The sequence below is a fragment of the Annulohypoxylon maeteangense genome, assembly GCF_022496945.1.
Source record: "Annulohypoxylon maeteangense strain CBS 123835 unplaced genomic scaffold GGS22scaffold_1, whole genome shotgun sequence".
NCBI classification, from domain to species: Eukaryota; Fungi; Ascomycota; class Sordariomycetes; order Xylariales; family Hypoxylaceae; genus Annulohypoxylon; species Annulohypoxylon maeteangense.
This window is the reverse complement of record NW_025953248.1, coordinates 982,703-1,009,452: the sequence shown is the minus strand read 5'-3', so window position 1 is coordinate 1,009,452 and position 26,750 is coordinate 982,703. Positions and strand designations below refer to the sequence as shown.

The following is a 26,750-nucleotide window of genomic DNA, read 5'->3' as shown; positions in this document are numbered from 1 at the left end:
AGGGGAGGGGAGGGAAGGGGAGGAAAGGGAGGGATAGGGACGGGATGGTGAAAAAGGGGTATGAGATGATGGGAAAGGGAAGGGAAGGGAAAAGAGAATGGAAAAAAGGAAGCGGGTATGCGACTCTTAAGAGACGGGAAGGAGAAAAGGGAAGGAAAGGAAAATGGACAGGGACAAGGGATAACTCAACGAACTTTATGAATGGTAATGTTTTAATGATATTAATGAATGGGTCAACCGGATCAAGGTCAACAAGGTTAACGGGTCAACAAATCGAAATAAATACTTGATACCGCGTTGTTTCAAATTTAGGGGTTTTTGTTTCTTTTTTCTCTTGGTTTTCCTAGGTGGTTTCACTTTTTGCTATCCCAGAACGACATTCTTGCCGCGCTCTTAGGTATAGTTATTTTTTTTCACTCTTTCTTCAGGGTACCGGCGTGGTAAGGAGGTAAAATAAATTTGGTTTCAATTTACCTTTTCCCCCTTCGGACCCCGAAGAAGAAACTCCTTTTCTTTTAAACCATTTGGATTCTTCTCACCGCCCAAGAGGCAAATTCCAGATCTGGGAGGTGCTTATGGGAAGTATTACATCAATCTAGGTTTTTAAAACTCCTAGAATAATGAACAATCTGACCCCATGTATATACCACTGAAGGCATGTTGTTGTAAAGGTCTCGTGGGTACCATTCTTAACGAAAACGTAATATGAGCCTCATGACGAGGTGGTGGTCATGGCCGTAATAATCTTGTAGTAATGACGCTTAAATAAGCGAGAAGGCCGATATTTAGATGTAGGTAGGGAGTGATCTAGACATTGGCGCGATCTGCCGTCAGATATATTCATCGAATTATTTATTCCTGGGGTCTGCGGTGATTATTAGGAATATGCAGTCAGACGCGACTGGACATCGACGCACATGCTGTACGCGACCCTGTCAGTCCATCGTCAGAATATGGATATCCACCCACCACGTGCGGTTGCAGTCATCAGTCCCATGGGAGCTTATGAAGATGCACCCGCACCCCCGCGAGTGGATTCCATGGCAACATACCTGGGAAATTAATGGGTTAGGGGATCTAATCAGAAGTCCTCGACCTCGTCCCGTCATCGCATTTCCCATCAGCCCACTTGTTCGGAAATTCCAAGGAGATGATGATGGCAATGCGCTTATGAATGAGGGCATCAGCCGGAAGGGAACAAGATGGTCTCATTTTAGATCGTCTTCAATTATCCCACCTCACCACTCACCATCCTCTCAACAACTAGCTGAGTACCGATTCTTATCTAGGACGTCCTGGCGCTTACCCCGAAAACATCTAAAATGTATCTACATCTTACGATAACCACAATTTTACAATGGTTGATGACGTCACTATTACTTCGGCTGAGGCCTTTCAGACGGCCGCTTTCTTGATTCGTATGAGGGATTGACATGGGTATAACCATCGGAAACTTGTAGAAACCCGGTTTCGTTCTATGTAGGTCTTCATAACGAGAAGTGAATTCCAGCTAGCCGCATTCCGGGTCTCTATTTATATAAAGAACCTCGCATAATCCTGCTAACCGGTACGCTGTCGCGACACTCTCTCCCCTAAACGGGTCCGGGTCCGTAATCGACGGACACCTGCACCGGCGATCTCGTCTATGCGTACCGATCATTTACTTCCTACGGAAAACACAGATCTCGATCGTCCAATATTGGGATAATCGACCTGTGCGGATGCAACTACAAATCCGGAATCCGACCCCGAATCTAAATATCGCGAGTACGCTGATCGTTCCCGGCCCGCTATTCCGGATCCCCGGATCATGAGAATGTAGCTTCATGTTAGCCAAGAAGTAGTCTATGACACCACATCATGGAAAATGGCGATCTATGATATATAAGAAGCTGATCGCAGAAAATCACCATTGATTTACGTGAACATCCCGCCATCTTTCGCACTATCATCGTATCGAAACTAGAACTTATCGCGTTAAAGTACCTAGGGGCCATTTATACGTCACCATGAGGCATGCTGTCAGTTATCATATGCTGTGTCCTTCCCATCCCCCTCATCTTCATTCCCAAGAACCACATGATGATAAGTATAGGTAGGCTGGGTGCTGCGAAGATAAACACTAGGAGACTATTGCCCCAACCATGCCCCAGCTGCCGGGTTAAGCGGTCGTACAGCTGAGGGGTGAAGACCGGAAACATGAATTTTGTGCGGTTGGACAGCAGTCGTATGGTGGCATTGACCGAGACACCAACATTGCTAAATAGGTCAAGCGGGTAAGCTAGCATCGCCTACGTTAGTATAGAGCTTCTGCAAGTGAAGATTACGGTACCAACGTCGACCATAATTCAAGTACCATGGTACTCGGTCGACCATCCGTACCCATGGGAATTATGAGCGCGGCGGAAATCGTATCCGCAGTGCGGAATCATGGTCGACCTTCTCATTTATACCTTGGCTGGCCACGTGGGCGTCCATAGGTGGTGTCAATTATTCGGCCTTCGGCTTGCGACATGACGCAAGATTCAATGGATATTGACGAGTAGCGCATACCAGGTACCGCTCGGTCCGCATTGTCGCAAAAGACATACCACTCTACCAGAACCCTCCTCCGTCACGGCCAAGAACTTGCCAATGGTTAGCATGGCCTTCAACTTCGCTGCCGGACAGAGCGATTGCCATAGATTGCGAGATGAGCTGCCAAGAGCGGCCGCCATGATGCAGGCGGACATCAGTGTGACGAGCTAGGCGATAGAGAAGACGTTACTGCCGGATAACTCTAGCTATTTGGTCTAGTGGTATACGTTGTCAATAACATCGTCACGATCGCCAGGTCCATTCCACGTCGCGTCATACAGCTCATGGGGTCTAGCGCGGGGCTTTTTTCGCTTCGACGTCTTGGTTTTCGGGTTGGTCCGAAAGCTCTTAAATCCCAGTTATTCAGGCATTTACCAAACATATTGTCCTAGGAGTCCGGACACGATTGTTTGGCGTCTAGAAGTGAGGTTCTGAGCCTGACTCCAACGCTATGTCGCCTCGAAGAAGAAAAAAAGGGAAAAAAGGATTACGAATTCTTTCCAATGGAGGGCCACCCAATGGAATCTCTTTATAGGATCTGATAAAGTTTCTTGGCATACAATATGCAGTAACGATCTGCTAGCGCCATCTGATAAGCTTCAGCACCCGAGATTCTTCGTCTTAGCTGCATAATGAACACGAGGGTATATTCATGAGCTATTGCAGCTTGAGGTATTTTGAGAACATAAAAACTGGATCGTCGTTATATCTTCCGTGTATTTCTTATGTCGGCTACCTTGCGTATGTTGTTTCTTCTGTTCAGCATTGAGAGCTATTAAGTATTAGTAATCACCAAAGATCACTGACCATTCGACTTTATTGACGTTTAGGTAATCAGGTTTATTTCGCAAATGTGCGCGTCTGGATTCAAGGGGAAAAAAATAAATGTCAATGATGATCTGAATTATATGAAGGAACGAAATGATAAGGAGAAGTATCTTATTCTTCGGTACAAACGACATAGCCAACGCTCTCAGAAAATAATATCCATTTCTTTGAATAACACTGCATTTATGCATAACTCATACAGAATATTTCTATAAAGAGACATTTACCCCTTTAAATAGGATGATTAAGGGGTTTAATTTCTGCAAGGGAGACTTCAACAAATAACAATCCATTCCCACGGTACGCAAAGATCATACAGAAGGGAAAATTCATTGGATCATATACTGAGAATAAATGAATTATATAAATAGGAACATCTACATTAATTCCTTGAGCACATTACCCCTTTATCGACTATTCCGTATGTGACATACTGCTACACAAATGCTCGCGGAACCTGTCCCGAACCTAGCAAACGACATACACTATTGTTTTTCAATATGCATGATACTTTATTAGGTGACTTTGCAGTTTCGAGTTATTTATATTGGTGCAAGCCATAACAACTCTACGTAGACGGAAGCCAAAATGTCCACCGAAACTTATGACACACGATAAAGCGCGGATATACTTAGAACATTGTAAAGAGGTGTTAAGTCGTTAGAGATCTATGTATAAATAGGTCATTACATCCTACCTATCAAATAAGTTGTTCATACTACTTATACATTGACCCAAAATTTTAGCATCCCATTTCTAAAATGACCTTCAGGATACCATTTTTTCGTCCACTAATGCTATTGTTTGCCGTGGTAATTTTTACAGACACAGCCTATGGCATAATTCAAACCATCGATTGCCCTACAGGATGGAGCGATATCATTGTGGGGCTGAATGAAGTTATCGCTGTTGCGAATTGTACGTTGCGTTCCTAACGTCATTCAAAATGATACCCAGGTATCTAATTATCATTTGGGAATCCAGATACGTCGAAAGTCCTGAGCACCTTTGATTCTTCAGTGACGTATTCCAACACAACGGGGGACCCTCGCTTAGCCATATACGGCCCATTGTTGAACCCAGACGATAAATTGACGCTTAAAGGCAAGTATTAGATATTGTTGACTTTTGGACCCCTATCCTTGCTTGGTTCTAATGTCCTCAGGTTACCTTGACTCAATCGCAAATATCACCGTGTCAGACGAAATTCAACTTGCCATATTCTGCAGCGACGGCTTTATTATCCAAAAAGAGTCTCCCGCGGACCACCAGCAATATTGGTGGGATATCGAATTCCATGACAACAACAGTACAGAGCCGGTTTCGCTACCAATCCAAGATGGCGAGTTGCCATCTCCAACGGAGAAGACTTTTACCAAACTAGGTATGATCGTATCATTTTATCTAAGCCAATGGAAAGATAGGAGGGGGGAGGATGGAGTTTTAGTATCGAATTTTGAAGAAGATAGAAAATACTGACACGCAGTAGGCTACAATGCAGGTATCGATCAAAACGCGACTGGCCAAGCCCATATATACATCAGTCCCAACACATTCAACTTGAGCCAGAGTCCCAGTGTTGATGGTCGAAATTTAGCCGATATTCGTACGGAGGGACTCAAGGCAGATAAAAATTTCAATAATATCGACTACTTAAGACCGTTGTCACGATCAATAATGCGCGAGGTACGTTGAATCTAACCTCAGGAAGTTTTCGAACATATATCTAATTCATCATATTAGCTATTTGTCGCAGTGGGTGGTCGTGAGTGCTTCAACCCCTCTACTAAGAATCCTTACTAAAACCTCTTAGTGTTGGATCCGAACCTGAACATGACCAGGGTGATCGACATCCCAGGTGAAAACACGGACATCAGCATGTTTAAAGACTGCATCGCACAGAAAAACCAGAATCCGGCGCCTATTACAATAGCTGAATGTCTGACTATTGTGGCAACAGGTAAGCAATATCTGACTAATCCTAGTATACCTGTACGCTGGTGCTAAGTGCTACCCAAGGCTTGTTCCTGCAGATCCACGACACCCCGACTTTTTGGTCTACCGGTGTGGTCAACCGGGATACACTTCGAGCGGAGGAACCCGGTAACAGCTCTTCCCAGGACATCACGTTTACCTTGAATTGAAACAATAAAGAGTAGTCATCCAGCTATGATTCAACTTCGTTCTCGATTATGCGAGTTGATTAGGTACCTATTGAGAATATTCCATATGAACGAACATTCAATTGGACGATTATAAACATGTGAAAGAGAGAAAAAAATATTTTCCACCGATGACACGAGTTTCATAGGCCGATAGCTTTAATTGTTACGCCATTTTACGTACGGCTGAGACATTTTGGGGGTTCCCATCAGTATTAAGTATAAACTGCACACTGTCAATGTCGTATTAAGGGTAGCGGAGGCTGAATATGAGACGAAAAGTCAGTAAGAACGGCGTTGTACAAGTCTCGGACGTGCGTTTCCCAAGGTAATAATCGCCGAGTAATCGTTTCTTTCTCAGGTTCTTATTGTTACGCCTCGTTCGTCATACTATGCTCAACCAACACGATCTGTTAGTTGTGCGCGGGGGGGTTATTGATACCATCCAATGTCCAATGTCCAGGCAAGCCGCCTGGCTGCATTTGTGGGTATCAGAGCCAGATGATAGGAGTATCTCAAAAAACAGTAAACTCCGATGATAATTTTATACCGAGCTTATCGTCCCTGGGGCGGCTGAGAAACGTTTTGTGTTAGGTTCTACCACATAGCTGAGGATGGATGATCGTCTAGTGGACCGGTTCCGGACTACACGGCACAAGAAGGCTTGAAGATCTTGACGTCAACTCTGGAGTTCCCGAACGCGAATCGCGACGTAACTCTCAAATTAGAAATGGAGCCTAAAACCAAGGAAACTGGCTACGTGATACCAGATATCGATCAGGATTTCTGTCTTAGCTTCATTAATGACAGGATCATTGACATAGTGGATATGAATAGCTGCTTATAAACAAAACTACAGAATTTTAGGTGTGTACCTGGAAGAAATAGCCAATGTTAGTAAGGGTTTTGACGTCTTGTATACAAAAGTAGGTATATAGCGAGTATACTAAATAAATTATACATATAACCTATAATTCTCCAAGGCCCAATATTCTATAAATCTCTTTACTGCCAGGCAGCTAGATACCATTATAATGGGAATGCTATGCGCCCCGCGAATGGCATAATTCTGGGATCTCTACCTACCTACTAGTTACTAGGTACTTTTATGGGCATAGCCCGCAAATGAAGGCTAGATCAGGCTGTCAGGGTAGAAAGCTGAATGGCAGTAGGAAGTGCTGGATTGTACTATTTACTTACTACCTAGGTGAGTAGGTAGGTAGTTAAGACATCATCTTGTCTGTGGCCTTGATTATAAGCACCCAGGCTATTGATAACTACCTACCAATGCTCGGCGTTAATAATTTGAAGAAATGAAGACGAGTGGGCGAACAATTTCACATGCTTTGAAGCCACAAAGTCATGGATATATCTTCGCAATGTATGAACATGCGCCAAATTCGGAGCTCGCCGGCTTTGTCTAGCGCTTATTTAGTGGAGCTCCGTATTTGATGGCACCGTAAATCGGCTGAGTATTCAGAGTTATGGGGCTCGGTAAACTTCGACCAGTTCATCCAAACAAGCAAATTTCGCTCAATGGAGACTTCGGTAAGCGGAAATTTCTGTAAGTATATCGGTGGTGAAGAGAAAACTGTGTTGGATTCGTAATACATATTCCTCGGGCCGCGGGAATATAAATTGTGAGGGGTGTCGGCGAGCTTGTTAGAAGTTTGGATCCATTCCATTGGGTACCAAAGTTTAACTTACGCTCCGACTCCCGTCAATCTACCGCTGCCGCAAATATAACGAACGTGATGGCACCTCTCGCAGATCTCTCGTTCGGCCTCATTGAACTGCGGCTCGGCAACCCTAGAATTATGCTCCTAACCGCCATTGTTGCCGCGGTCGCATGGATGTCGGTTAGCCTTATTCTGCGACGCAGGGAAAAAACGGGGGGCCGTTTTGTTCCATCACCGGGCAAAACCTTGCTTCCAGAACTTCAAGAACAAGAAGCTGAGGATCTACCGTATCCACTCGACGCCCTACCTGGAGGCCGGGACGTGATCACTCCATACGGCTCGATACGCGTTTATGAGTGGGGTCCGGAAGGAGGGGAAAGAGTTCTCTTTGTTCACGGCATAAGTACACCGGTAGTTTCTCTCGGGGACCTCGGACACGAATTTGCTAACAAGGGTTACCGAGTAATGCTCTTTGGTAATTTGCGCTCCCCAAGATCCTCAAAGCCAAAAGATCAACACCAGAAAGGAGATTTACTAACTGATTCTGTCATAGATCTCTTCGGTCGTGGATACTCCGATGCACCCAATGACCTCGACTACGATGCGCGTCTCTATGTAACGCAAATACTGTTGGTTCTTGCCTCGTCGAAGTTGCCATGGACAACGTTCCATCTCATAGGCTATTCTCTCGGTGGTTGTCTCAGTGTCTCATTCACGAGATATTTCCCGCATCTAGTTAGGTCACTTACCTTAGTGGCAAGCGGTGGTTTAATTCGACCGTACCACGTAGGCTGGCAAAGTCGTCTGCTCTACAGCTCAGGCCTCATACCCGAATTTCTGGTTAAAATGTTAGTTAGGAAGAGAATACGGCCTAAGCATGAGCAACCGCATTCAACCGCTAGCGGTGCGGATATCATGTCTGCCGAGACTACGAAGCGCCTCCCAAATGGAGACGGCGATTCCAACGGCGGTGACGGGTTTGACAGTGCGGCCATTTCAAAATTTCGACCAGATATTACCGTGGCCTCGGTTGTAAGATGGCAAGTCGACCATCACAAGGGTTTTGTCACGGCGTTTCTAAGCACGATAAGAAATGCCCCCATTTATGCCCCCCAAGATGACTGGAAGAATTTAGCTATGGTTCTTGAAACTAGGAGACGTCTTGAACATGGTAATAAGCCGGGGTCTGTAAAGGGGATGCATGCTGGGAAAATCCTCATGGTACTTGGAGATGATGACCCAGTTATTGTCAAAGATGAAGTAATTGAAGATGCAGAGCAGGTGCTAGGGCTTGAGGGTGTAGAGTTCGCAATTTTACCTGGTGGCCATGAAATACCCTTCACAATGAGCTCTGGCATTGCGAATGCGATAGACGGGTTTTGGCATAAATTCCAAGATAAATTGGTAGAAAGTTAAATACGAGACTTTGGATTCGACTGGGAAATGGCCCTAATCAGATTATCTCTCCACATTAGCGCATACTAACAAGTGTGGAATAACCTCATAAACAAGCATACCTTTTGGTTCTACTAAAATGCTAAGTCACGAGGCAACTCTGAGACGTGGCAGAGAACTAACCCAAGCCGATTCTCAATGAGTCCCCATGTGTTGTCAGCTTAGCAACTCCAACTACTTTCTTTTCGACCTACATATCAAAATGCAAATGCAAGTAGACGTGGTAAATGCATACTGATGAGTAGGTATGCTTGCAACATACCTGGCGAATGAAGTTGCTGTGAGGGGTAGAGATGCGAGTCATGCTTCGTTCATGATGCCCGCAGAACCCAGCTATTTGCATACACCCAATTATATTGTTGCTTCTTTTCTGCTGTAAGACAATAGACGAGTCCGGTAGTTGGCTATTGTTTCATGCATCCCGCCGAATCAGTGAAACTGTTGTCGCAGAACGATACTATCAAACAGAGGACTGTTTATATGTGAATGATCACAGAGACCCGAGATCTCAAACCTTGCGTAGTACACATTACAACATATGTACCTCACACGACGACATTTGATTAACGCTGCAGCCACCAGGGACTTGCCGCTGCCTGGGACTTAGGAAATACTGTAGATACCATGCCATGGAATATGGTGTTACGAACACATTCACATGTTGTATAAAATGGCCCACTCTACTTGGCAGAATCGCCAAGTTTGTACGTCGCAGTAGGGGGTTAGGTGATTTCAGGCAGGGCTCGTTATAGTACGATGTCCTGCATAGGAAGCAGAAGTTGTGGCAGTCGGGGCAATTGTGATTTGTTCATCGAGATGCGGATTCGCCGACGGTTTGCTCGGGGGACATGCCAGGTTCATTGGTGTCGGCTTTCAGACCGGGCGCTACCAATCGTATCGCATCCCAGATTATGGGTGGTGTGGATATGGGCTATGGTAGCGTGCATGCCGCCGCTACGACGCTACGTCGTAGGGTGCAGCCGTGCAGTCCGAAAGGAAATCTGGGGATGGCTTACTGATGCTTGTTACCCACATGGCCCTATCATATGGATCGTAAGCGTCGACCCCAAGAATGCGCCGCCTTGGCTCTGTCTCGACCACGACAGACCCCTTTCAAAGGGCTGCCATGGCGTTGAGATGGCTGAGATGGACGATGCCAGATCGACACACATCTTTCAGAATGTAGAAACGGGTGAAGGATTGGGCGGGGTCTTCTTCAACGGCCAAGTAGTATGTGTGACACGTTGCCTTGACAATCTTTAGGTTTATCTTTCGCTACTATGCTTCTATGCAGAGTAAATACCGGCAATATGAGCTTCGATATTGAACTTGGTCGGGGATGAGCTAAGAGAAAGTGATGACGACCGCTAGTAGATCGAATGTTTGCAGATCGGATGATAAATGCAAGTCGAAGAACAACTCCGAAGGCGATTGGGCAAGAGACTCATCTGCAATGAAACACAACACAGTCAATTCTGTGAGTATGTTGTTGTAAGTATGTAGCATATGAAATAAGCCCGGAGGGTAAAGCCAAATAGAATATTAAAGATCAGCAGTTTGATATTCTGAAGTAAGATGTGTACCTTAGAAGAAGGTGGGTCCGTGTTAGACCCGAAGTCCCCGGGAATTTGAAAGTTCATCTTGATACAACGTGGACATCAAAAAGAGTATAAATTAGATAAGTAAGCTTTTCTCAGGGACCATGTGACGCAAGTTTAATTCCTTAGTGTAAGGGAATTACATCAAAGGCTACATCAGATAGAAACCTTTTGGGCAATCTGGCAATGTCGATGGAAGTTTGTGAAGGGCTCAGGGCTGAGCCGGTAGGGGTGCCCTTTCTACCCCTTTTACCCCGCAATTCTTTAGAGTTCTGGATTGTGGGTGACGTAGTGGCCACTAAACGAGCAAGTTGATCGGTAGAACATCTACGCTGTTAGTGTTATCAATGATTTAACACCCACCAGACACCAAATTCCTTATCGTACCCTACCAGATGTCCCTGGTTCTCTTTGTAGTAGCTCGGAGCTATGTCTTGTGCATGCGTGGAATATCCATGTAGATGTACGCGCTAGCGTGATGTAGCTTTAGTTAGTTGACCAATGGACTATCGATATTTGTCTTCCAGTTTTGGACTAGCACTGGTGATCGTCTGAAGCCCCAGTACCAAGAATTTGTCTTACTGGGCATTGGGCAGGTAGGTACTGGAAGAGTGAGCAATCGCATCTAGCTACAATATCCATATGAATCCACATGAATCCATCCTTGCCAATCTTTGCCAATCCTACCATATCTGAGATTCTCATAAGCAACCTTCTTTCAATTCGCCTTCTTCATATTAAATATTTCCCATACCTGACACTTTCAAAAGTTCAACCTATCCGACCAATTCCCAATTCTCAAGTTCATGATCTAGCCAAGCCAAATCCCCTATTTCAAAGCTTTGTTTCCGTTTGTTTCTACATCCGGACACGACATTCAACCACCTTTATACCAATTCAATCATCTGAACCGGCTCCATCTAGAAGCCTGAATCTACCCCGCTTGAAACAGTCCGAGTCAGTCGATACTACACAGCACTGAGGCCATCATCGTCACTTTTCAATTAACACCACACAAACGATTGGACCCTAGTTGTCTCTATTGATAGCGTGCACCGGTCTCTTATCGCGTCAAAGGAAAAAGCGGCTGATCGCATTGTCGTTGCCACATTTACACATTTACGCATTTACCTACCGACCAACCATACTTGACTATTCCCTGACTATTAACTCTCGTCACTCCTTGTCACTTTTGATCCATCTAACGTTGACCATCTACGCTACTGGTGCCATTATCCACAAAGGAACATCTCATCTTGTCTCATCTCTTTACTTTTCTCGTCCTATTCTTCTATTTTCTTGCGACCTCGAACCAGTTGCCTGATTAAATCAATCATCCCACGAAGCAAGCGAGGGGTTTCACCTTTGCTACTTCAACAACACCACATCATACCACCCTTGCGGGTTGAAACACGTGCAGCACGAATCTACATCGCGCCATCGAGTCCACAACAAGAGACCAAACAGGAACTCTACATAAGGCGACCGGAATTCCTTCCTTGTCTACTATTAATAAACCATTAACTCTACAAATTTAACCATCATACAACTATCAACATGTCGAACGAAAACGGACCATCTAACGACCGCCGTGGCTCTGTTACGTCAGCGGCTTTCTCCAATCTCTTTCAGCGAAGCAACTCAACATCAACTGGAAACAATGGTCGCGAATCTGTCACATCGGTCGCAGCTAGAGACCAACGACGACGACTTTCTGTTACCACCATAGGACTCGGCACTTCTCCCAATGCTCAAAGTGCCCCGTTTGGGATCCGACGTGGTAGTATCTCTACCAACAACTCAGACTCCATTGACGAAAATGCTATCGATGATGAGGAATCTGCTAAGGCAGGCCCTAATTCTCCATTCGCTCGTCGAATGAGTTTCGGTGCCCAGGCCATGCGCAATCTGCGTACTGGACCGACTAGTCCTGGAACAGCTGGTAGGCATTCCCAAGAGTCAAGACGTATCTCTAATGGACATATACGTGCTCCTCCTACCGGTGCTCCGTCCGCCTCGGCTGCTGCGAGACGGGCAAGCACCTCTCAGGCAAGCCACACATTTTCTTACAGAATTCCTTCTGACGTGTATTCTGCTCGGGCAGACAACGCCTACAATTGGTCCGAGCAGCTTAGATCCCGCGCCGAGAGCAGCGTTCAAGGTCACCGACCGTCCTTCGGAGCCGGTAGATACGGCTCGCCGCCACGCGGCAATGGCCAACACGATCGCGCCAAGTCAGTTTCCGAGATGCCAGCTCCACCTCAGCAGGCTGCTACTGTTAAGCCCAAGCAACCAGAGAGGCCGAAGCCAGACCATATGCAAGAACGCATTCTTAAGGGCGACTTCTATATGGACTGATCGCGCCTAGCTTGTACAAAGGGAAATACAAATACCGACACTTTCAAACGATCCATCAAACGATCCAGGGCGGTGTCAACTCTCGAACAACCACCCCAGACAGGCCTTATGATTAGGTACTCATAAGACTGTCATCTGTTCTATCTCCTGTATTTCCTTTGCACTACGTCTCTTCAACTGACGTCATTCGTTTCGACGACTTCTTTTTACAGCGTTGAGACAGAGAAGTGCGGGGGGGGGCGAGCGGGTAAATTGTTTTTGCAAAATAGCTAGCTGGAACGAGAGACGAACAAGGCCCCTTCTGGGGATGACGTGACAATTTGGAGAATTAGAGATAGTGGCCAAGGGGAGGTCAACTTTGCTAAATGGCCTGACTGATTTTTGGAGCCTAAAACAGGCAATGTTCGGCGTCAAGGAAGATGGATTTGAGTTGTACTAGTGATTATCAAAGCGCTGCCGAGCTGCGCTTGTATGATATGACGTCGGATCGGGGCGGTCTTTCTGTTTTTATGGGAGGACATCGGACAGGGTAAACGAGTCTAACGATCATCGCACATATTATGTACTCGGAGATCACCAAAACAATGGGAGCATCTGACAGGGCGCTATGAAAAGGAAAAGGCCGCGGTTACTTCCGCGTGTAAGACTTAGTTGAGCTAGCATATCAGACTGAGAACCAGATATTAAATCGTTTTATCACCATTCAACATCATCATATTGGTTAAGAGCATTTGTGTAGGTAATTTGGTAGCAGTTGCGATTTGGGAATTGTCTAACAATATCTTGCACCAACAAACCAGATGGGAGAGAACATCATGAATCGATCGTTCAAAATACATCCCATCCATCGACATTCATCACGACACCTAAGACTCCATTTGTTCGCCATTCCCTTTCTCTCAAATATCCCCTTAAAAAAAGTCCTAGCCCAGAAGCCGAAACATACGTACACACATCGCATTGAATTTGCATTCCATTACGCCCTCTTCGCCAAATACTCCTCCCGTTCGTCGTTGTTTTGTGTATATACCAGGTATAGTAGTAGTAGTGGTTGGTGATGATGGTGGTAATAGTAGCTGTGCGAGACTCGACTTCCGGTTTCGACCTTTTCCTCCTTTCGTACATTTGCGTAATCAGTAACGAACTCACTTTTCGCATGGCGTAATGCGAATCCTAAATAACGAACGTAAGCGGGCGCTTTGCCCGCCTAAGTAGTTGTAGTAGTTTATAGTAGTAATACAGTGAGCGCGATTATCTTCGCCTCCGCCCGTGATTCTAGTTGAGGTAAGGAAGTCCTCAGAAGTACGGGCGCGTCAGAATCCCTGCTCGAAGTAGTACAAGGCGCAACTCTCGCACCAACCCCCGTGCTTCGCGACCGGACATTCCGCGCTTGCCTAGAACGGGTAATAGTTTCCATTTGGACCGGCTTGCGGGCCCTGGGGGGCGGTGGCGAAACCCTCGACGGGGACGGGTCCGAGCATATTGTTCTGCATCATGTAACGCATGGTGTCCTCGTACGAAGCCGGGTCGCCGGGGCTACCGCCGCCGAAGCCTGTTAGAGTGAGGCCCATTGCTTGCTCGAAGCCATCGCCTAGGCTGGTGTAGTCGAAATCACTAGATCCGAACGAATCGGCCATCCATGGCATGAATGATTGCTCTGAACCCGGTCCCGGTCCCGACATCCCTCCCCTGGATGTAGCTGCCACGTTGCCCCCGGTCGGATCGTACATGAATGGCTGAGCCGGTTGCGGTACAGATCGCAGCCATCCTGCATTCGCCTGGTATGGATGCGTGTTAGAGTCTGGTGCCGGATTCTGACCGTTGCTGCGTGGTGGACCATTACCGGTCGCAATTTCGGATAGGAGCTGGAGCGGCGTGTTCGTCTGGCCAGAATTGTTCGCTTGTGCTTGGTGATGTTGCTGCGGATGTTGTTGGGGAGGGGCCGAGCCTTTCTTCTGCTCATTTGTAGGCATCCCCCCTCTTAGATCTTGGATGGCTGCTGAAGCAGCTTCATCATCGCCCAAGCCCTTACCATGAGCCTGTCCTTGTTTATAGAACCAACTGCGTAACATAGCTAGCACAAGTAGAAACTTGCTAGCTGGGCGGGACTTATCCGATGCGGCAACCTCTCGGAACTTCTCAAGCAGTTTCTCTAGGTATTCCGCAACCTTCATGTTATCCTTATTAATGACTTTGCCTAGTTCTGAGTTTGAGTTACTCGCGCTGAAGTACATCTTAATGAGGACGACAACTGCATAAGCGACCCGAACGAAACTAAAAATCGGGATACAGCGAATGCTACGGACGTCCATTAATAAGAATGTCTCAAAAATGCCATCGATGGCAGTAAGACACGATGATAGGGCACTGATATGTGATGGCGTGAGCGAGTCTTCTAAACCCGGAATAGGTTCCCGAAGAGAATCAGCATTGCACGGAGGTCGGTATTCCTCGGGGCTCTTATCGACATGAAGTGCGATCTCGTGCATATATAGATTTAATACATGGAAGCCAAGAATAAGGGAAGCTGTTAAGAGTTAGTTATATGTTGTTAAGTAAAAAAACGAATGAGTATAGGTGGACATACGTCTTTTCTCTGCTTTAGGTATAGACTCGCTATATTTAGCTAGATCGCGTTCGAAGCCTCGTAGAGCATATTGAACTTTCTGTTCCGAAACGTTGACGAAAACACTAGGGTCATCCATAGAGAACTGGATACCGACATCCTCGGCAAGTCGATGTGTCCAAACAAGATGACAGAGATATCTATCGGTCGGCGCGGCCTGTGGAGAAGATTCCAGGATATCCATGCATTCGGTCATAAACGGTTGCCATCTAATGAGGTTTGGGCGATGTAAAGCCATCGACACATTCGAAGCTAAAAAGTACACAGCCAGCCACGTTCGCCGTGCTTCGACAGACATAGGATCGGGAAGAGGCTGCTTTCTGAAAGGATGATCTCGCCAAGTATAAGGCACAAGCCGAGTCTTGGGATTATGCTTCTTTCGACCCAGCCCAATATCGATCGACATAACAGCTGCTAAGTGTACGAACTGGTAAAACTTGAGCTCCTCGAAATGTTCAGGCGGATAGTACCAAATTACGCTGACTAAGAGCGACTGGATTAGCTCTAAAGATTTCCTGCCCGTGATAATAATCTGATCGGCAAATATTTGCATGATTTCTCGCACAAGCTGACGTTGAAGCTTAGGGATTTCAGAAGAAGCAGCTGCCATAATGGCGAGGAACAGGATAGGCTTCGTTTTTCGAACTTCGATAGCAGTTGTGCCTTCGGGGAAAACAACAGCTGGTAAATGCGGAACCATGTCTTCTGTGAATCGATCGAAGAATGCGGCAGCTTCGCTCATAGTAATTATTCCACGATCGATTACATCCGGCTCTGATTCGGGTCCTGTACTGGACTTGGGCGGTACCGGCGAGGCACTGGCTACGTCAGGTGAACCTTCGTTTGATTCCGTGAACTTGCGCTTCTGGCCAGCCATAGAGGTCGGGGCCGCATATGAAGAACGCTTTTCTGGCTCGGGCGCAGATTGAGGTTGGTGATCCCGAGATGGCGGAGCACCCCAATCTTTCGAGGTAGAAGCATGGCCATATCCGTACGTCGGTTCCTCCGATGGAGTTGTATGCGAAGCGGTGCTTGGGCCCCCTCGACTCGCATGCAGACTTGCAGTCAGAGCATCGATCTTTTTCTCTAACTCTGCAACACGACTATCCGTCTTCTTCTGTCTCTTTCGAGTAGGTTGCGTCACAACGCAATTGCGTCCTGCCTTCGCACATCTCTTACATGGCCCATCAGGATTCGCTGGGTCAGGTTCGCATTTCACCTTCAATCCACGACAAGCTTCGCAAGCTCGTGGTCGCTTAGGATCGTTCGGGTCTTGCGGGGTATTTCCAGGGCCGTTAGGTGTATCGCTGGCGGCGGAATGGGTATGGTGACCATTAGGAGTATGGGGGGTAAAGCCAGTCGCAGAAGCTACAGGAGATGGACCGGTTGATTGAGATTGAATTTGTTGCTGAAGCGGTGATTCGGGAAGATCTGATTGTTGAGAATTGTGAAGACCCGCGACAGCGAGTTGCTGTTGTTGAGACGGATTTGACGGACCGTTGACGACAATTGAGTCCTCTCCAGGATCGCGAAGTCTTGGGTCAAGGGAACCCGGATCCATCTCGACTTTTTTCCTTTTTCCCCTCTAAAAAAAGATCGAGATGGGTCGCTTACCTAGGGGACTAACTGTTAGAGGCTTACACGTACAATGTCGCGGTAGATGATGTCCGATTTTGCGGTTGTAACGGTCAACATAAAACCCGGCAGCCGATCATAAAAAGATGGGTGGGAATTTCTTTCGACGGTAGTAGGTGGCTGGACCTTGAATCTGGGCAGTCCTGTCCTGAGCAAGGGCTAAAAAATGTCTTGGTCAGCAGCTGCTTTCAATGTTCAATGTTGCCTGGCAGCGTGCGTGGGCATGTGTACGGTACCTCACTAAGAAAATGGGGCAATCCCGTGGCTCTCCACTTTATTTGGTGTAACGGACCTCAGCAACCACTTCCCCCACGATAGACCGATAATTTTCCGGATTTCTTCCCTGTTCACCTATTCTGTATCGTCACACCGTTACTCTAAATCCTGTCCTGAATCCCGTCAACGATGACTCAATCTTGAATGAGGCTTAAGACACCATGAAAAGGTTTCCGTAAGAACTGACTCCTATCCAGGTACTTGTACCACAATTATTAAAGCCACTTACGTTTGTTTCATGGAACCAATTTATGATCAAGGGGAATGTTGTAACACAAGGAAATCGACTCGTCAGAATTGTGGCAAAAGCCAACAGTACTAGGTACAGTGCTATTCCATTTCATTTTCCATTGCAGCTACTTACCATAAAAAGAGTGCCTACCAGGGCTGCCAGATAACAATTACGGTATATAATTACCGCAATTGCCTGGTGGAGCTAAGTTCCTCCTTCCTCATGTTACGCGGATCAAATCTCGCATCAGACATCAATTGGAAACCGCAAACATCAGTTAATTAATAAAGTTTTATTGTTAAAACTCAATTAGTAAATCTATACTCATCCTGCAATGAAACATTTACGCTTCTACGTGAACTAACAGAACTTGAAATTATCAATATGATCATGATATTGTAATAATCATCGATCAAAGGTATACCTATGCGCTTAGGGTTTAATAACATCTAGGTTACCGTGGTATGGACCATCAAGGGATATCACTAGACGCCGCTCATCCGCGACCCGATGAGTATGCTCGCATTAATGGTCTAACGGTTGATTCTCAGGGAGACATATCCCCCCTATTTAGCCATGTTCAAGACACTCAGTTATTATCCAACGAACAGACTAATGATGCAGCTCTTCCTCAACTCCATATTCCATATATCGTTCCTCGAACCGAGCAACTCAGTGTATCCAAGGAGTCTATTGAGTTGTTAAGCATCGCCACCATAATAGGACGTCAGAATGAACAAGCGTTCAAAGTCCCCTCCCTTAGAGATATTGCAAAATTGAAACTAGAGCCACCCTTACTTCGCAGTGACCCAGAGTACGATTGTCGAGAACTAGCCCGATGTGTCCAGGAACAGAGGAGGGATGATATAGACCTAACAAGTGTACCGTCAGAGCCTCTAGACACATCGAATGATGAGAGCCTCGACTTCCCAGATACGGCCTATCAATACAGACGGAGGCTCCTTAAAGAAATCCAAAACGAGAAGCTAGATATACCACGGGAAATACTATGTTATCTTGCCTCTACCTTGAAGGATGAGTGGACACGGGATGAGCAACAAGAGTTAGAAGAGACACTGTTGAGCCGGAAGGTAAGCCTTTCACAAGTCTGAGTTCATCTTCTTGGTGCGCTGACCCGTCAACTGGAATAGCGTTTCCGGGACTTGGCTATCACGCCTCCTCTTAGCCCTCGTGATCATCAAGGAGACTACTTTGTTCCTAGCGAGGAGGCTTGCCAAATCCCCATTTCATCAGATCCTAGCACTCTACTTAAGGACGATTTGAAAAAGGCTGAAGCAGGCCTACTTCACCAAGATGATTTCGATCCTGCAACTCACTCAGAGTCCCTACTTGCTTCTTCCCCTAGGGACTTGCCATTGCTCTATCCAAGACAGCCGAAGATCGACTCATTGAAGGTCGAGGGGCCATTAACCCCATTGGACTCTTTACCACCGTCATCGGAGTTAGCAATAGATATTTCAGATTTCGCAAATGACGTGGATATTGATTGCGTCTTGGTCAATCAACATTCAGATCAAGTCTCTCGAACAACTGAAGAAGTGCTTGATAAAATCTTCAGCGACGATACTCTGGCCTTGCTAGAGGATAAAGCATCATCCGTAAGGAGAAATATTGACCAGGAGCAGCTGCAAAGCGTGGATGCGATCGCTCGAATAGAAATCCCCTCGATGGACTTCTCAATTCCAAAACCCGAATGGCAAAACGTTTCTTTGGACGCTACGTCGCAATTGAGATGTATAGAGAAAACATGCAAAGCTTTCAACATACCGCCGTGGTCCAAAAACTCACAAGCAGAACGGGAGCTCCAGTGGTCTCCATTTCCATCTCGGATGGGTCATATCTCTTTGACTGAATCGATTGAGAGCAACGATATAGTCAGAGACCTTCTGAACTATCCTAGTATCAATGGTATAGTCACGAGTGCAGACTATGTTTGGAAGAAACCAGGCCTGGCAATTCTTCAGGAGTTCGAAGAAGAGGAGGAGCAGCTGAGGCATTCCTCGGAAGATAGCGACAACATAAATATAGAGTCTCTTGTAAGAAAAAGAAAACTCGAGATCGCTAACTTAGATCTAGAACCTAGAACTTCGGGAGGCTCAGATTCGCCAGTTGACCTAATTCAAAATACCCAGAACACAGCATCAGAATCAGAGCAACTTCCTAACCTCCTTCTCGGTCATAATGATTCCTCTGCCACATCAACGCTACTTTCTAACCATATCAACTTTCATACCTCAAAGCGACAAAAGAATATGAAGAGTTCCTTCTTTTCACATTCAGCTAAACCTGTGGCCGCAGCCGAGGAAAAGGGGAGCTTAGAAGCTGTTGCCACCAAGGAACTGGAGGCAAAGAACCCATCCAAGTCTGATATGAAGCCTAAGCAAGGATTTACCACTCCGTGTCCCAAATACAGACCAACATCTACCCCGACAAAAATCATCAAGGCCCTAACACTTGAGCGCGGGGTATTCTCACGTCTCGAGAAATTTTATCCAAATGCTGAAATCATCGAACGAGACTTCGACCGATGGAATAGGTTAACATGGGATCGCAACTCGATATCTCGTTCACCGATTATCTCGCCGCTTGCGGCTGAAGCGGACGTAACCGTCTCGCCCGCAACCGGGATCATAGTCACTACGCTACTCAAAGCTATGCAAAAACCATCACCGGGCCACAAGGGTCTTGCAGCAATTCGCGAACGTATTCGCAACGTCGCGCATCGATACGAACGCCTCATTGTGCTCGTGTCGGAGGGAAACCGAATCGACGAGACGGCGCGAGATCTCACACCATCTGAATGTGCCGCTTACGCCGACTTTTCCGGGTTCGTGGTTGGACAGGACACTAATGCGCAAGTATATTACGTAGGGGGCGGCATTTGCACACTCACAAAATGGCTGGTCTCCTACTTAACCTGCTATGCCCCCGAGGCCGCTGAAGCGAGAGATCTTCTTATCCAGGAGGAGACGCTATGGGAGCTGTTCTTACGGCGAGCCGGGATGAATGCATACGCTGCGCAGGCTATTCTTGGACAGCTGAAAGCTCCAGATGATATAAGGGAAGAGGACGCCGATAAATATGGGCTGCCGGCGTTTATTAGAATGACACCCGCAGAGAGAGTTGAACATTTCCGGGGTGTAATGGGCGGGGAGAGGGTATTGCGTAGAGTGAACGATGTTCTGGAGACGCGGTGGGGTTGATTAAATTGTCAGACCAAAGCTAGATACCATGTTGCTAGGGCTAGATTATGTTGAGTTGCTATGTCGTGCGTTGTAACGTGGAGGAAATGAAATCTGGCGGATAACCAAAAGATGTCTTGCACCCTTTGCCTACTGGTTTTGGCTTACAATCTGCTGCTTTAGATAGCTTCATAGATCAATAGCTCACCATAATGCGATAATCCAAGAGTCGAGTAAGAAGACCTCCACAGCTTCTAGAGAGATTCGACCGATGGATATTTGTGATTGGGCCAATTCGTGAAGCCACCAACATTCAGTAATGGGTATTATTGCTCAACCTCATCTGATTCCGGTCTCCGGGGTTCATCGTCCTCGTCTTCCCCGCTGTTCAATATACTCCATATCTTCAAGCTACTCTCCTTGTTCCGTCTCCGCATCCACAGCGCCTCGGTCCTGGAAACATCGCTGTCGCTATCAGCACTACTACTCTCGCTTTGCGAAAACTCCCCATCTTCATCATCATCATCGGGAAACTCCCAAGATCCAGAACATGTCGCCACAACAGCACCACTCTGATGCACACACGCACTCCCCACCGTCGACCGCCCCGCTGCCGCCTCCCACCCCCAACCCGGCTCATGCGCGCCCTCGCGTCCCCCAACTCCTTCCCAAACCCTAACCATCCCCTCCGTCGTCCCAGACCAAACCTCAAACCCGCCGCTCCGCTCGCGTCCCGGGAACACATCCGCCGTCATCCGCTGATTCCCACTAGCCTCCCGCCCCGCCAGCCATCCTAGCAACTTTCCCGTAACACGGACATCGTAGACAAGAATCCCGGTAGACTTGCGCTCGGAAACAAGCAGGTACCGTCCACACGGACTCCAAAGCGTCTGCGTGACACCATCGCCCCCGACTTTCGCCTCGTCGGTTCCGGCGCGGGAGATACTCCACGTCGCGGCGCAGGACCCGTCGGCGCCGGCGAAATCGTACAGTCCGATCCACCGCGTCCAGGTCCCGGCCGCGACTAGGCTCGCGTTGGAGGCGTCGGCGGGTTGCGCGGAAAGACTGGAGACTACGCCGCGCATGCCGACGCCGTTGCCTTTCGAGAGGTGCCGCTCTGAGGGGATGGTTTTCACGCGCAGAATGGGCTCGCTGTTGGGCCGGGAAAGGTCGTATTTCGCTAGCAGGGACCGGGTTCCGGCTATGAAGTGCGTTCCGGGCGCGGGCCAGATTAGGGAGGTTGCGGTTAGGAAGGTTTCGGAGCGGTGTTTGGTTAGGGGGTAGGATGCGGAGGGCGGGCAGTGCGTGGGTGTTGTGGTGGGGGTGGGGGTGGGGGTGGGGGTTAGGTAGAAGAGCTGGAGGGGGTGGTCGCGTGAGGAGACGAGGATTTGCTGGGTCCATGGCGAGGAGAGGTGGAAGTAGGGCGCGCTGGAGAGGACGGCGCTGGGTTCGGAGAGTTGGATGTAGGCTTGGGGGTTTAAAGGGAGGGGGTGGTTGGCGTTGGGGGAGAGGAGGTCTTCGGGCACGATGTACCCGGAGATTAGGTTGGTGGAGGAAGATGTGAGGAGGGTGGTGCCGTCTGCTGTCCACTGCGCGTTTTCGAAGTAACCGTGGAGGCCATTGTTTCTCTCGTTGGAAGGTGAAGGCGATGGTGACTGTGACGATGACAGTGATGAGCGGGTGCGATTTTGTAGGGTTATATCCCCAGTCGAAGCTACAAGCTCGACCCTACTCTCCAGCGGATGCACCTTTTCTTGATCCATCCCGGGAATATTTCCGTCGCTTGCTGGGTCTTCATTTCTACGAAGCCGTAGCTCTAAAGTTTTACTCATCGCATCTTGAGAGAGTGTGAAATGCTAAAATGTAGTGCAAATGCCATGTGAAGCTAGATCTCCATCGAGCAGAGCTAACTGTCTTAGGTAATAACTTTGGAAAGCTTGGAATGTCAATGTTCATAAGATCGCAATGTTTCTACGGAAATGGAGAAGCTGATCTGCCCGCTGAAACAAAGTGGGTCTTATCGGAATTGTACAAGCAATGGATGCCAAGACTTTTGTATCCTGTTAACAAGATGCTCCTATACATGTTGCTTATCGGCAGATCTTATATGGTATGGTACTCGCCACCATTTAGGACACTATCTTGCTTAAAGTGCAGGGGCATGTGATGGGGGTCCTTTAATGTACAGTCGCACGCGGCAGCTGCGTGCCACAGCTTCCCCCCCGGACCCTGAACCGCTAATGGGGTCGCCTAGCATGACTGCCTATCATGACTTGTTCCTGACCTCTGACTTTCGGCGTACCTAAATCGAAATCATCCTTCCTCCCACGTCCACGTCTTTCAGCGTCCCTCAACTAAGCTTATCGCCAAAACAACATCGCATCATCGCGGTATAGGATTTCGTTCCATCCGCCATGATCCGGTAGTGAAGAAGGGCCATCAACTTGTGGGCGTGACGCGCGCATTCCGTCTTCATTTCCATTCTATTTAGATCGCCTTCGGGATCGACCGTCCACCTACCTGGTCAGCTCTGGTTGGCCCATCCTCAACAATCCCGCATTGGCTTCACCTTTTTCTGTAATACTTTGGGAGGGAGGCCTCTTTCCAGTTACTTAATATTATATTCTATCTCTTTACTTTCTATCTATTTGCAAGAGAAAGTGTTGTATAGGTATCAGGCATCATGGACAGTTGGAGTGTATATGTCGCCGACCGTTGTGACTCGCTCCGTGAGGGCGGGTTCACCAACTTCTTCATCTCTATGTTAGTAGATAATCTATTGTCCTCACCTACGACCTCATGATCATGGAGACCTCGGTAATGCTAATTACAGTCTGTGCCTAGTTTAATCGTCATCGGTATAATGCTATCATACGTAACACAACACTATCGAATCATTTCTCGTGGTTCCTCAGAAGGCATTTCTCCGTATTTCGTCCTACTCGGTGTCACATCAGCGAACTCCCAGTTCGGAAATATCCTTACGCTACCTCAGTCCCGAGCCGACGTTGCCTGCTGCAAGGAAGTTAGTCCGTTTGAATGTACTGCTGGGTTACTTGGGATTGCACAAATCGGAACACAGTGGATATGTTTCGCCGTCATGTTAGTCGCTGTCCGTAATTGTACTTGTGTACGAACTGGTTGCTGACTGCGTATAGTCTGGTCCTATTCTTGGTCTTCTTCCGTAGGGACGATGTCGACGACGAGTACGAGCGGGATCCTGGCCAACCGACCTGGAGAACCGCAATTACGGTGGCCGCAGTATGTTTAGTTCACGGCCTCCTCGTCGTCATCATATCAGCTGCATTTGCACTAGGTGCACCTGGATACTTAGGAGCCTGGGCGAATTTCTTGGGGATCATGTCTGCTGTGCTCGCCGCTATTCAGTACATTCCTCAGATCTACACCACATATCACATCAAACATGCTGGTAGCCTGAGTATTCTAATGATGTGTATACAAACCCCCGGTGGACTCCTTTTCGCTGCTAGTCTGGCGGCACGTCTTGGCTGGGCAGGTTGGAGTTCATGGGGTGTATACGTTCTGACTGCTATAATGCAGGGTATTCTGTTAATGATGGCCATATCATACGAGTGGCCTTCACAGGAAGAACGGGCCCATCATTCCACACCGCAACCACAACGACCACCTTATAACCGACGAACTACACCTAGGGTCTTACCTTCTCCTGGACCATACTCGGCTCACTTACAGGCCTATGCCGAAACTCAAGAAGAAATCGAACGTGCTCTTGATCGCGAAAGTGTGCAAGGAGTAGGAGAGAACCAGCCTCTCCTAGCGCCAGGGGGCTTGGGCAGTTCAGGTGTTCGGTAGTGGATCGTACATTAAGAGCAGGGACGGCTCTACTCTCGTTTCCCCATCGGGTCTCTATCTCTTGACCACAAGAATGTCCATATATGTCTGCTTAGCAACCTATCCAGATTTGAGAGGTGTTGTATAAAAGAATGAAAATGACTTCTAGACATGCAGATGGAGTGTATTCGCTAGTGCAAGTTGATATTTGATAGATCTAGCTTTATACAAGAACTAAATTGATTGGGAGAATAGTGGGCTTGCTATGTGGTTAATTGATACAGAAAATGGGTGTATAGTGAAGAGTATCCTAGAATAGCTTCAGTGTGCCAAGTATGAAACATGATGATTCAGAATGACCCTCGGGCTATTGTTCGTGGAGCTTCAATGCTAAAAGTTTAGCTTGAGTAAGGGTTAGGCTACCTGCAGGATGGACGGGGGTAGTCACGCCGTCGCTGCACCGCTGCACCTGCTTAAAGAATTGAGTGCCTTGCTTGCACCTGCGGTGAGACCAACCAATAATGCGCGTGATTGCGCTACGAATCTGATTGGCCAGAGCTCAAGGGCATCTATCGCTAATGGGGATTTGAGTCAATGTCAATGTGTCATGAATCGCATTCGTTCTTTCCTCGACGACATTGACTTGGTCAATCCTTTTTTTCTTATACCGTGTCATCCAATAGACGGCATTTAGACATCCTAAGACTTTTTTTTTCTAGCAACGTTAGATTGGATTATTTTCCTGTTTTTGTCTACCAAGCTTATCAGATCTCGCATCACAACTTCAGGCGGAGTTCCGTTATCGCCATTATGGCGATCTACAGTGCTGTCCCGCCGCCTCCGGAATTAATAGCCACGGCGACTGATTCGAATCAACAACAGCAACCGCAACAAGAATCGCATCAATCTCCAACTTCGACTCTGCCTTTTACAAGTCCATCGCCTGGCGTCGATATCGAAGCATGGACGGTTTCTGCCCTCGAGTCACTCAGCATATCGGGAATTGCCCGTGGCACCGGTACCCCGCTATCAATTCCTCTAGATGAAGAATCCCTCAAGAAATCATCGGTCACAATCCAGGATCCTCGTGCTAAGTCCACCGCAATTACTCCACCCCCACGCCCATTGTCTCGCCGCGATAGCCAGAAGAGACGAGAGGCATTGCTTAAGGGTAAAGAGGGCAGTCGACAGCGGCGACGCTGGGAGAATGGTACGTTTCCCTGTCTCCTATTCATCCGGTCTTATCTACTCCAAATGATCAACACACCGGTGAGACTAATGCAATATGCTTTTTTCCAGACCGTCTGATCCACGTCCCAAATGTACAACCCCCCGAGCCTTGGGATTGGGAACCGCGTCCACTCTATCCAGTTAATCACATCCCTTACCAAATCGCGGTTGCATGGGACAAACGAGTTCGTGCCGAGGTCGAGGAGAAGAGAGCTTCTGCTGCCCGTCGTAAGCAGATACAGACTCGTACGCTAGGCGATGAGCATGTTACCGGACGCGTCCCTAAGGAGCTTTTTCAGCGTGCCAAGAAGACTCCTGCTGTGAAGACATGGGTCCGTTCGCTCGAGGAGCCCGTTCGACAGTATTTGGTCGATCAGGAACTTGCAAAGAAACCAACTTCCTCTAATGGCGAAGATGATACAGAGGACGAGGAGATCGTGTTCGTTGGCCGTGATGGCAGTATGCAAGAGGGCTGGAAGAAAGCTAGACGGGAGAATCAAGGCAAGACCGAGGACGAGGGGATGATCTTTGATGCCTTAGGCAATGATGCCGATAGTGCGTTCAGGTATGACTTAAATTTACTGCTATTTTGTGTATTAGTATTAACATGATGGTAGGCGCTGGATTACGCATTCCATTTCTGATTACTACGGCTTGAACTCGCGCTCTGTTCTGATAGGCAGCCCGAAACGCAAGGTTGTCTACGTGCAGATGAAGACGGGACATTCACCACCGGTGCAAGCGGATCTTCCTCGACCTTTGTGGGAGCTTTGCTGATAGCTGAACAAAGGTTAAAGAAACTACGTCTTTTCTTTCAGGTTCCGTTAGGTTACAGAATAACAATCATGTATGCATAGACTTTTCCAGGCAGGTATAGACTTGCATTGGTAGATGGTTCTCTCCACATAATTCACCCTATAGGGATTATTCACAACTTTCTGATGAGACTTTTCTACTGCGATTTATATAATACCTACCAAGTACCTAGAGAGTATTGTCATGGAGACAAAGACTGGGCTCTATTAATCACTCTCGTGGATTATGCTTCACCACATATCTCTGTCAAATGCAATTAGCT

At 47.4% G+C, this 26,750-nt stretch overlaps 8 protein-coding genes across 8 annotated transcripts; 6 read left to right on the top strand and 2 right to left on the bottom strand.

The window, feature by feature from the left end:
- Nucleotides 1-4,553: 4,553 nt before the first annotated feature.
- Nucleotides 4,554-5,549, top strand: GGS22DRAFT_194113 (uncharacterized protein; the record flags this gene model as incomplete). Its single annotated transcript, XM_047965457.1, has 5 exons — nucleotides 4,554-4,789; nucleotides 4,895-5,091; nucleotides 5,149-5,170; nucleotides 5,219-5,365; nucleotides 5,425-5,549. Exons 1-5 carry the CDS (start codon nucleotides 4,561-4,563, stop codon nucleotides 5,547-5,549), a joined length of 720 nt encoding a protein of 239 aa, XP_047823592.1. The 5' UTR covers nucleotides 4,554-4,560.
- Nucleotides 5,550-7,321: 1,772 nt separating this feature from the next.
- On the top strand, nucleotides 7,322-8,662 carry GGS22DRAFT_183100 (alpha/beta-hydrolase; the record flags this gene model as incomplete). The annotated part of the gene is made up of 1 exon (XM_047964048.1): nucleotides 7,322-8,662. One exon carries the CDS (start codon nucleotides 7,322-7,324, stop codon nucleotides 8,660-8,662), a length of 1,341 nt encoding a protein of 446 aa, XP_047823591.1.
- A 2,906-nt stretch (nucleotides 8,663-11,568) lies between these two features.
- GGS22DRAFT_3698 (uncharacterized protein) lies at nucleotides 11,569-13,379 on the top strand. The gene has a single exon (XM_047966922.1). It carries the CDS (start codon nucleotides 11,857-11,859, stop codon nucleotides 12,655-12,657), a length of 801 nt encoding a protein of 266 aa, XP_047823590.1. The 5' UTR covers nucleotides 11,569-11,856; the 3' UTR covers nucleotides 12,658-13,379.
- A 554-nt stretch (nucleotides 13,380-13,933) lies between these two features.
- GGS22DRAFT_3696 (uncharacterized protein) lies at nucleotides 13,934-17,111 on the bottom strand. Its single transcript, XM_047966921.1, has 2 exons — nucleotides 15,245-17,111; nucleotides 13,934-15,184 (listed from the first exon to the last, which is right to left on the bottom strand). Exons 1-2 carry the CDS (start codon nucleotides 16,842-16,844, stop codon nucleotides 14,052-14,054), a joined length of 2,733 nt encoding a protein of 910 aa, XP_047823589.1. The 5' UTR covers nucleotides 16,845-17,111; the 3' UTR covers nucleotides 13,934-14,051.
- Nucleotides 17,112-17,890: 779 nt separating this feature from the next.
- Nucleotides 17,891-20,802, top strand: GGS22DRAFT_194108 (uncharacterized protein; the record flags this gene model as incomplete). The annotated part of the gene is made up of 3 exons (XM_047965456.1): nucleotides 17,891-18,517; nucleotides 18,578-18,721; nucleotides 18,770-20,802. 3 exons carry the CDS (start codon nucleotides 17,891-17,893, stop codon nucleotides 20,648-20,650), a joined length of 2,652 nt encoding a protein of 883 aa, XP_047823588.1. The 3' UTR covers nucleotides 20,651-20,802.
- Nucleotides 20,803-22,566, bottom strand: GGS22DRAFT_3689 (uncharacterized protein). Its single transcript, XM_047966920.1, has one exon. It carries the CDS (start codon nucleotides 22,459-22,461, stop codon nucleotides 20,956-20,958), a length of 1,506 nt encoding a protein of 501 aa, XP_047823587.1. The 5' UTR covers nucleotides 22,462-22,566; the 3' UTR covers nucleotides 20,803-20,955.
- Nucleotides 22,567-22,930: 364 nt separating this feature from the next.
- GGS22DRAFT_149070 (uncharacterized protein) lies at nucleotides 22,931-24,794 on the top strand. The gene is made up of 3 exons (XM_047959085.1): nucleotides 22,931-23,392; nucleotides 23,474-23,731; nucleotides 23,788-24,794. The coding sequence occupies exons 1-3, from the start codon at nucleotides 23,313-23,315 to the stop codon at nucleotides 24,461-24,463; spliced, it is 1,014 nt and encodes a 337-aa protein (XP_047823586.1). The 5' UTR covers nucleotides 22,931-23,312; the 3' UTR covers nucleotides 24,464-24,794.
- Nucleotides 24,795-25,053: 259 nt separating this feature from the next.
- On the top strand, nucleotides 25,054-26,606 carry GGS22DRAFT_3677 (R3H-associated N-terminal domain-containing protein). Its single transcript, XM_047966917.1, has 3 exons — nucleotides 25,054-25,652; nucleotides 25,742-26,237; nucleotides 26,290-26,606. Exons 1-3 carry the CDS (start codon nucleotides 25,253-25,255, stop codon nucleotides 26,447-26,449), a joined length of 1,056 nt encoding a protein of 351 aa, XP_047823585.1. The 5' UTR covers nucleotides 25,054-25,252; the 3' UTR covers nucleotides 26,450-26,606.
- The last annotated feature ends 144 nt before the right edge of the window (nucleotides 26,607-26,750 follow it).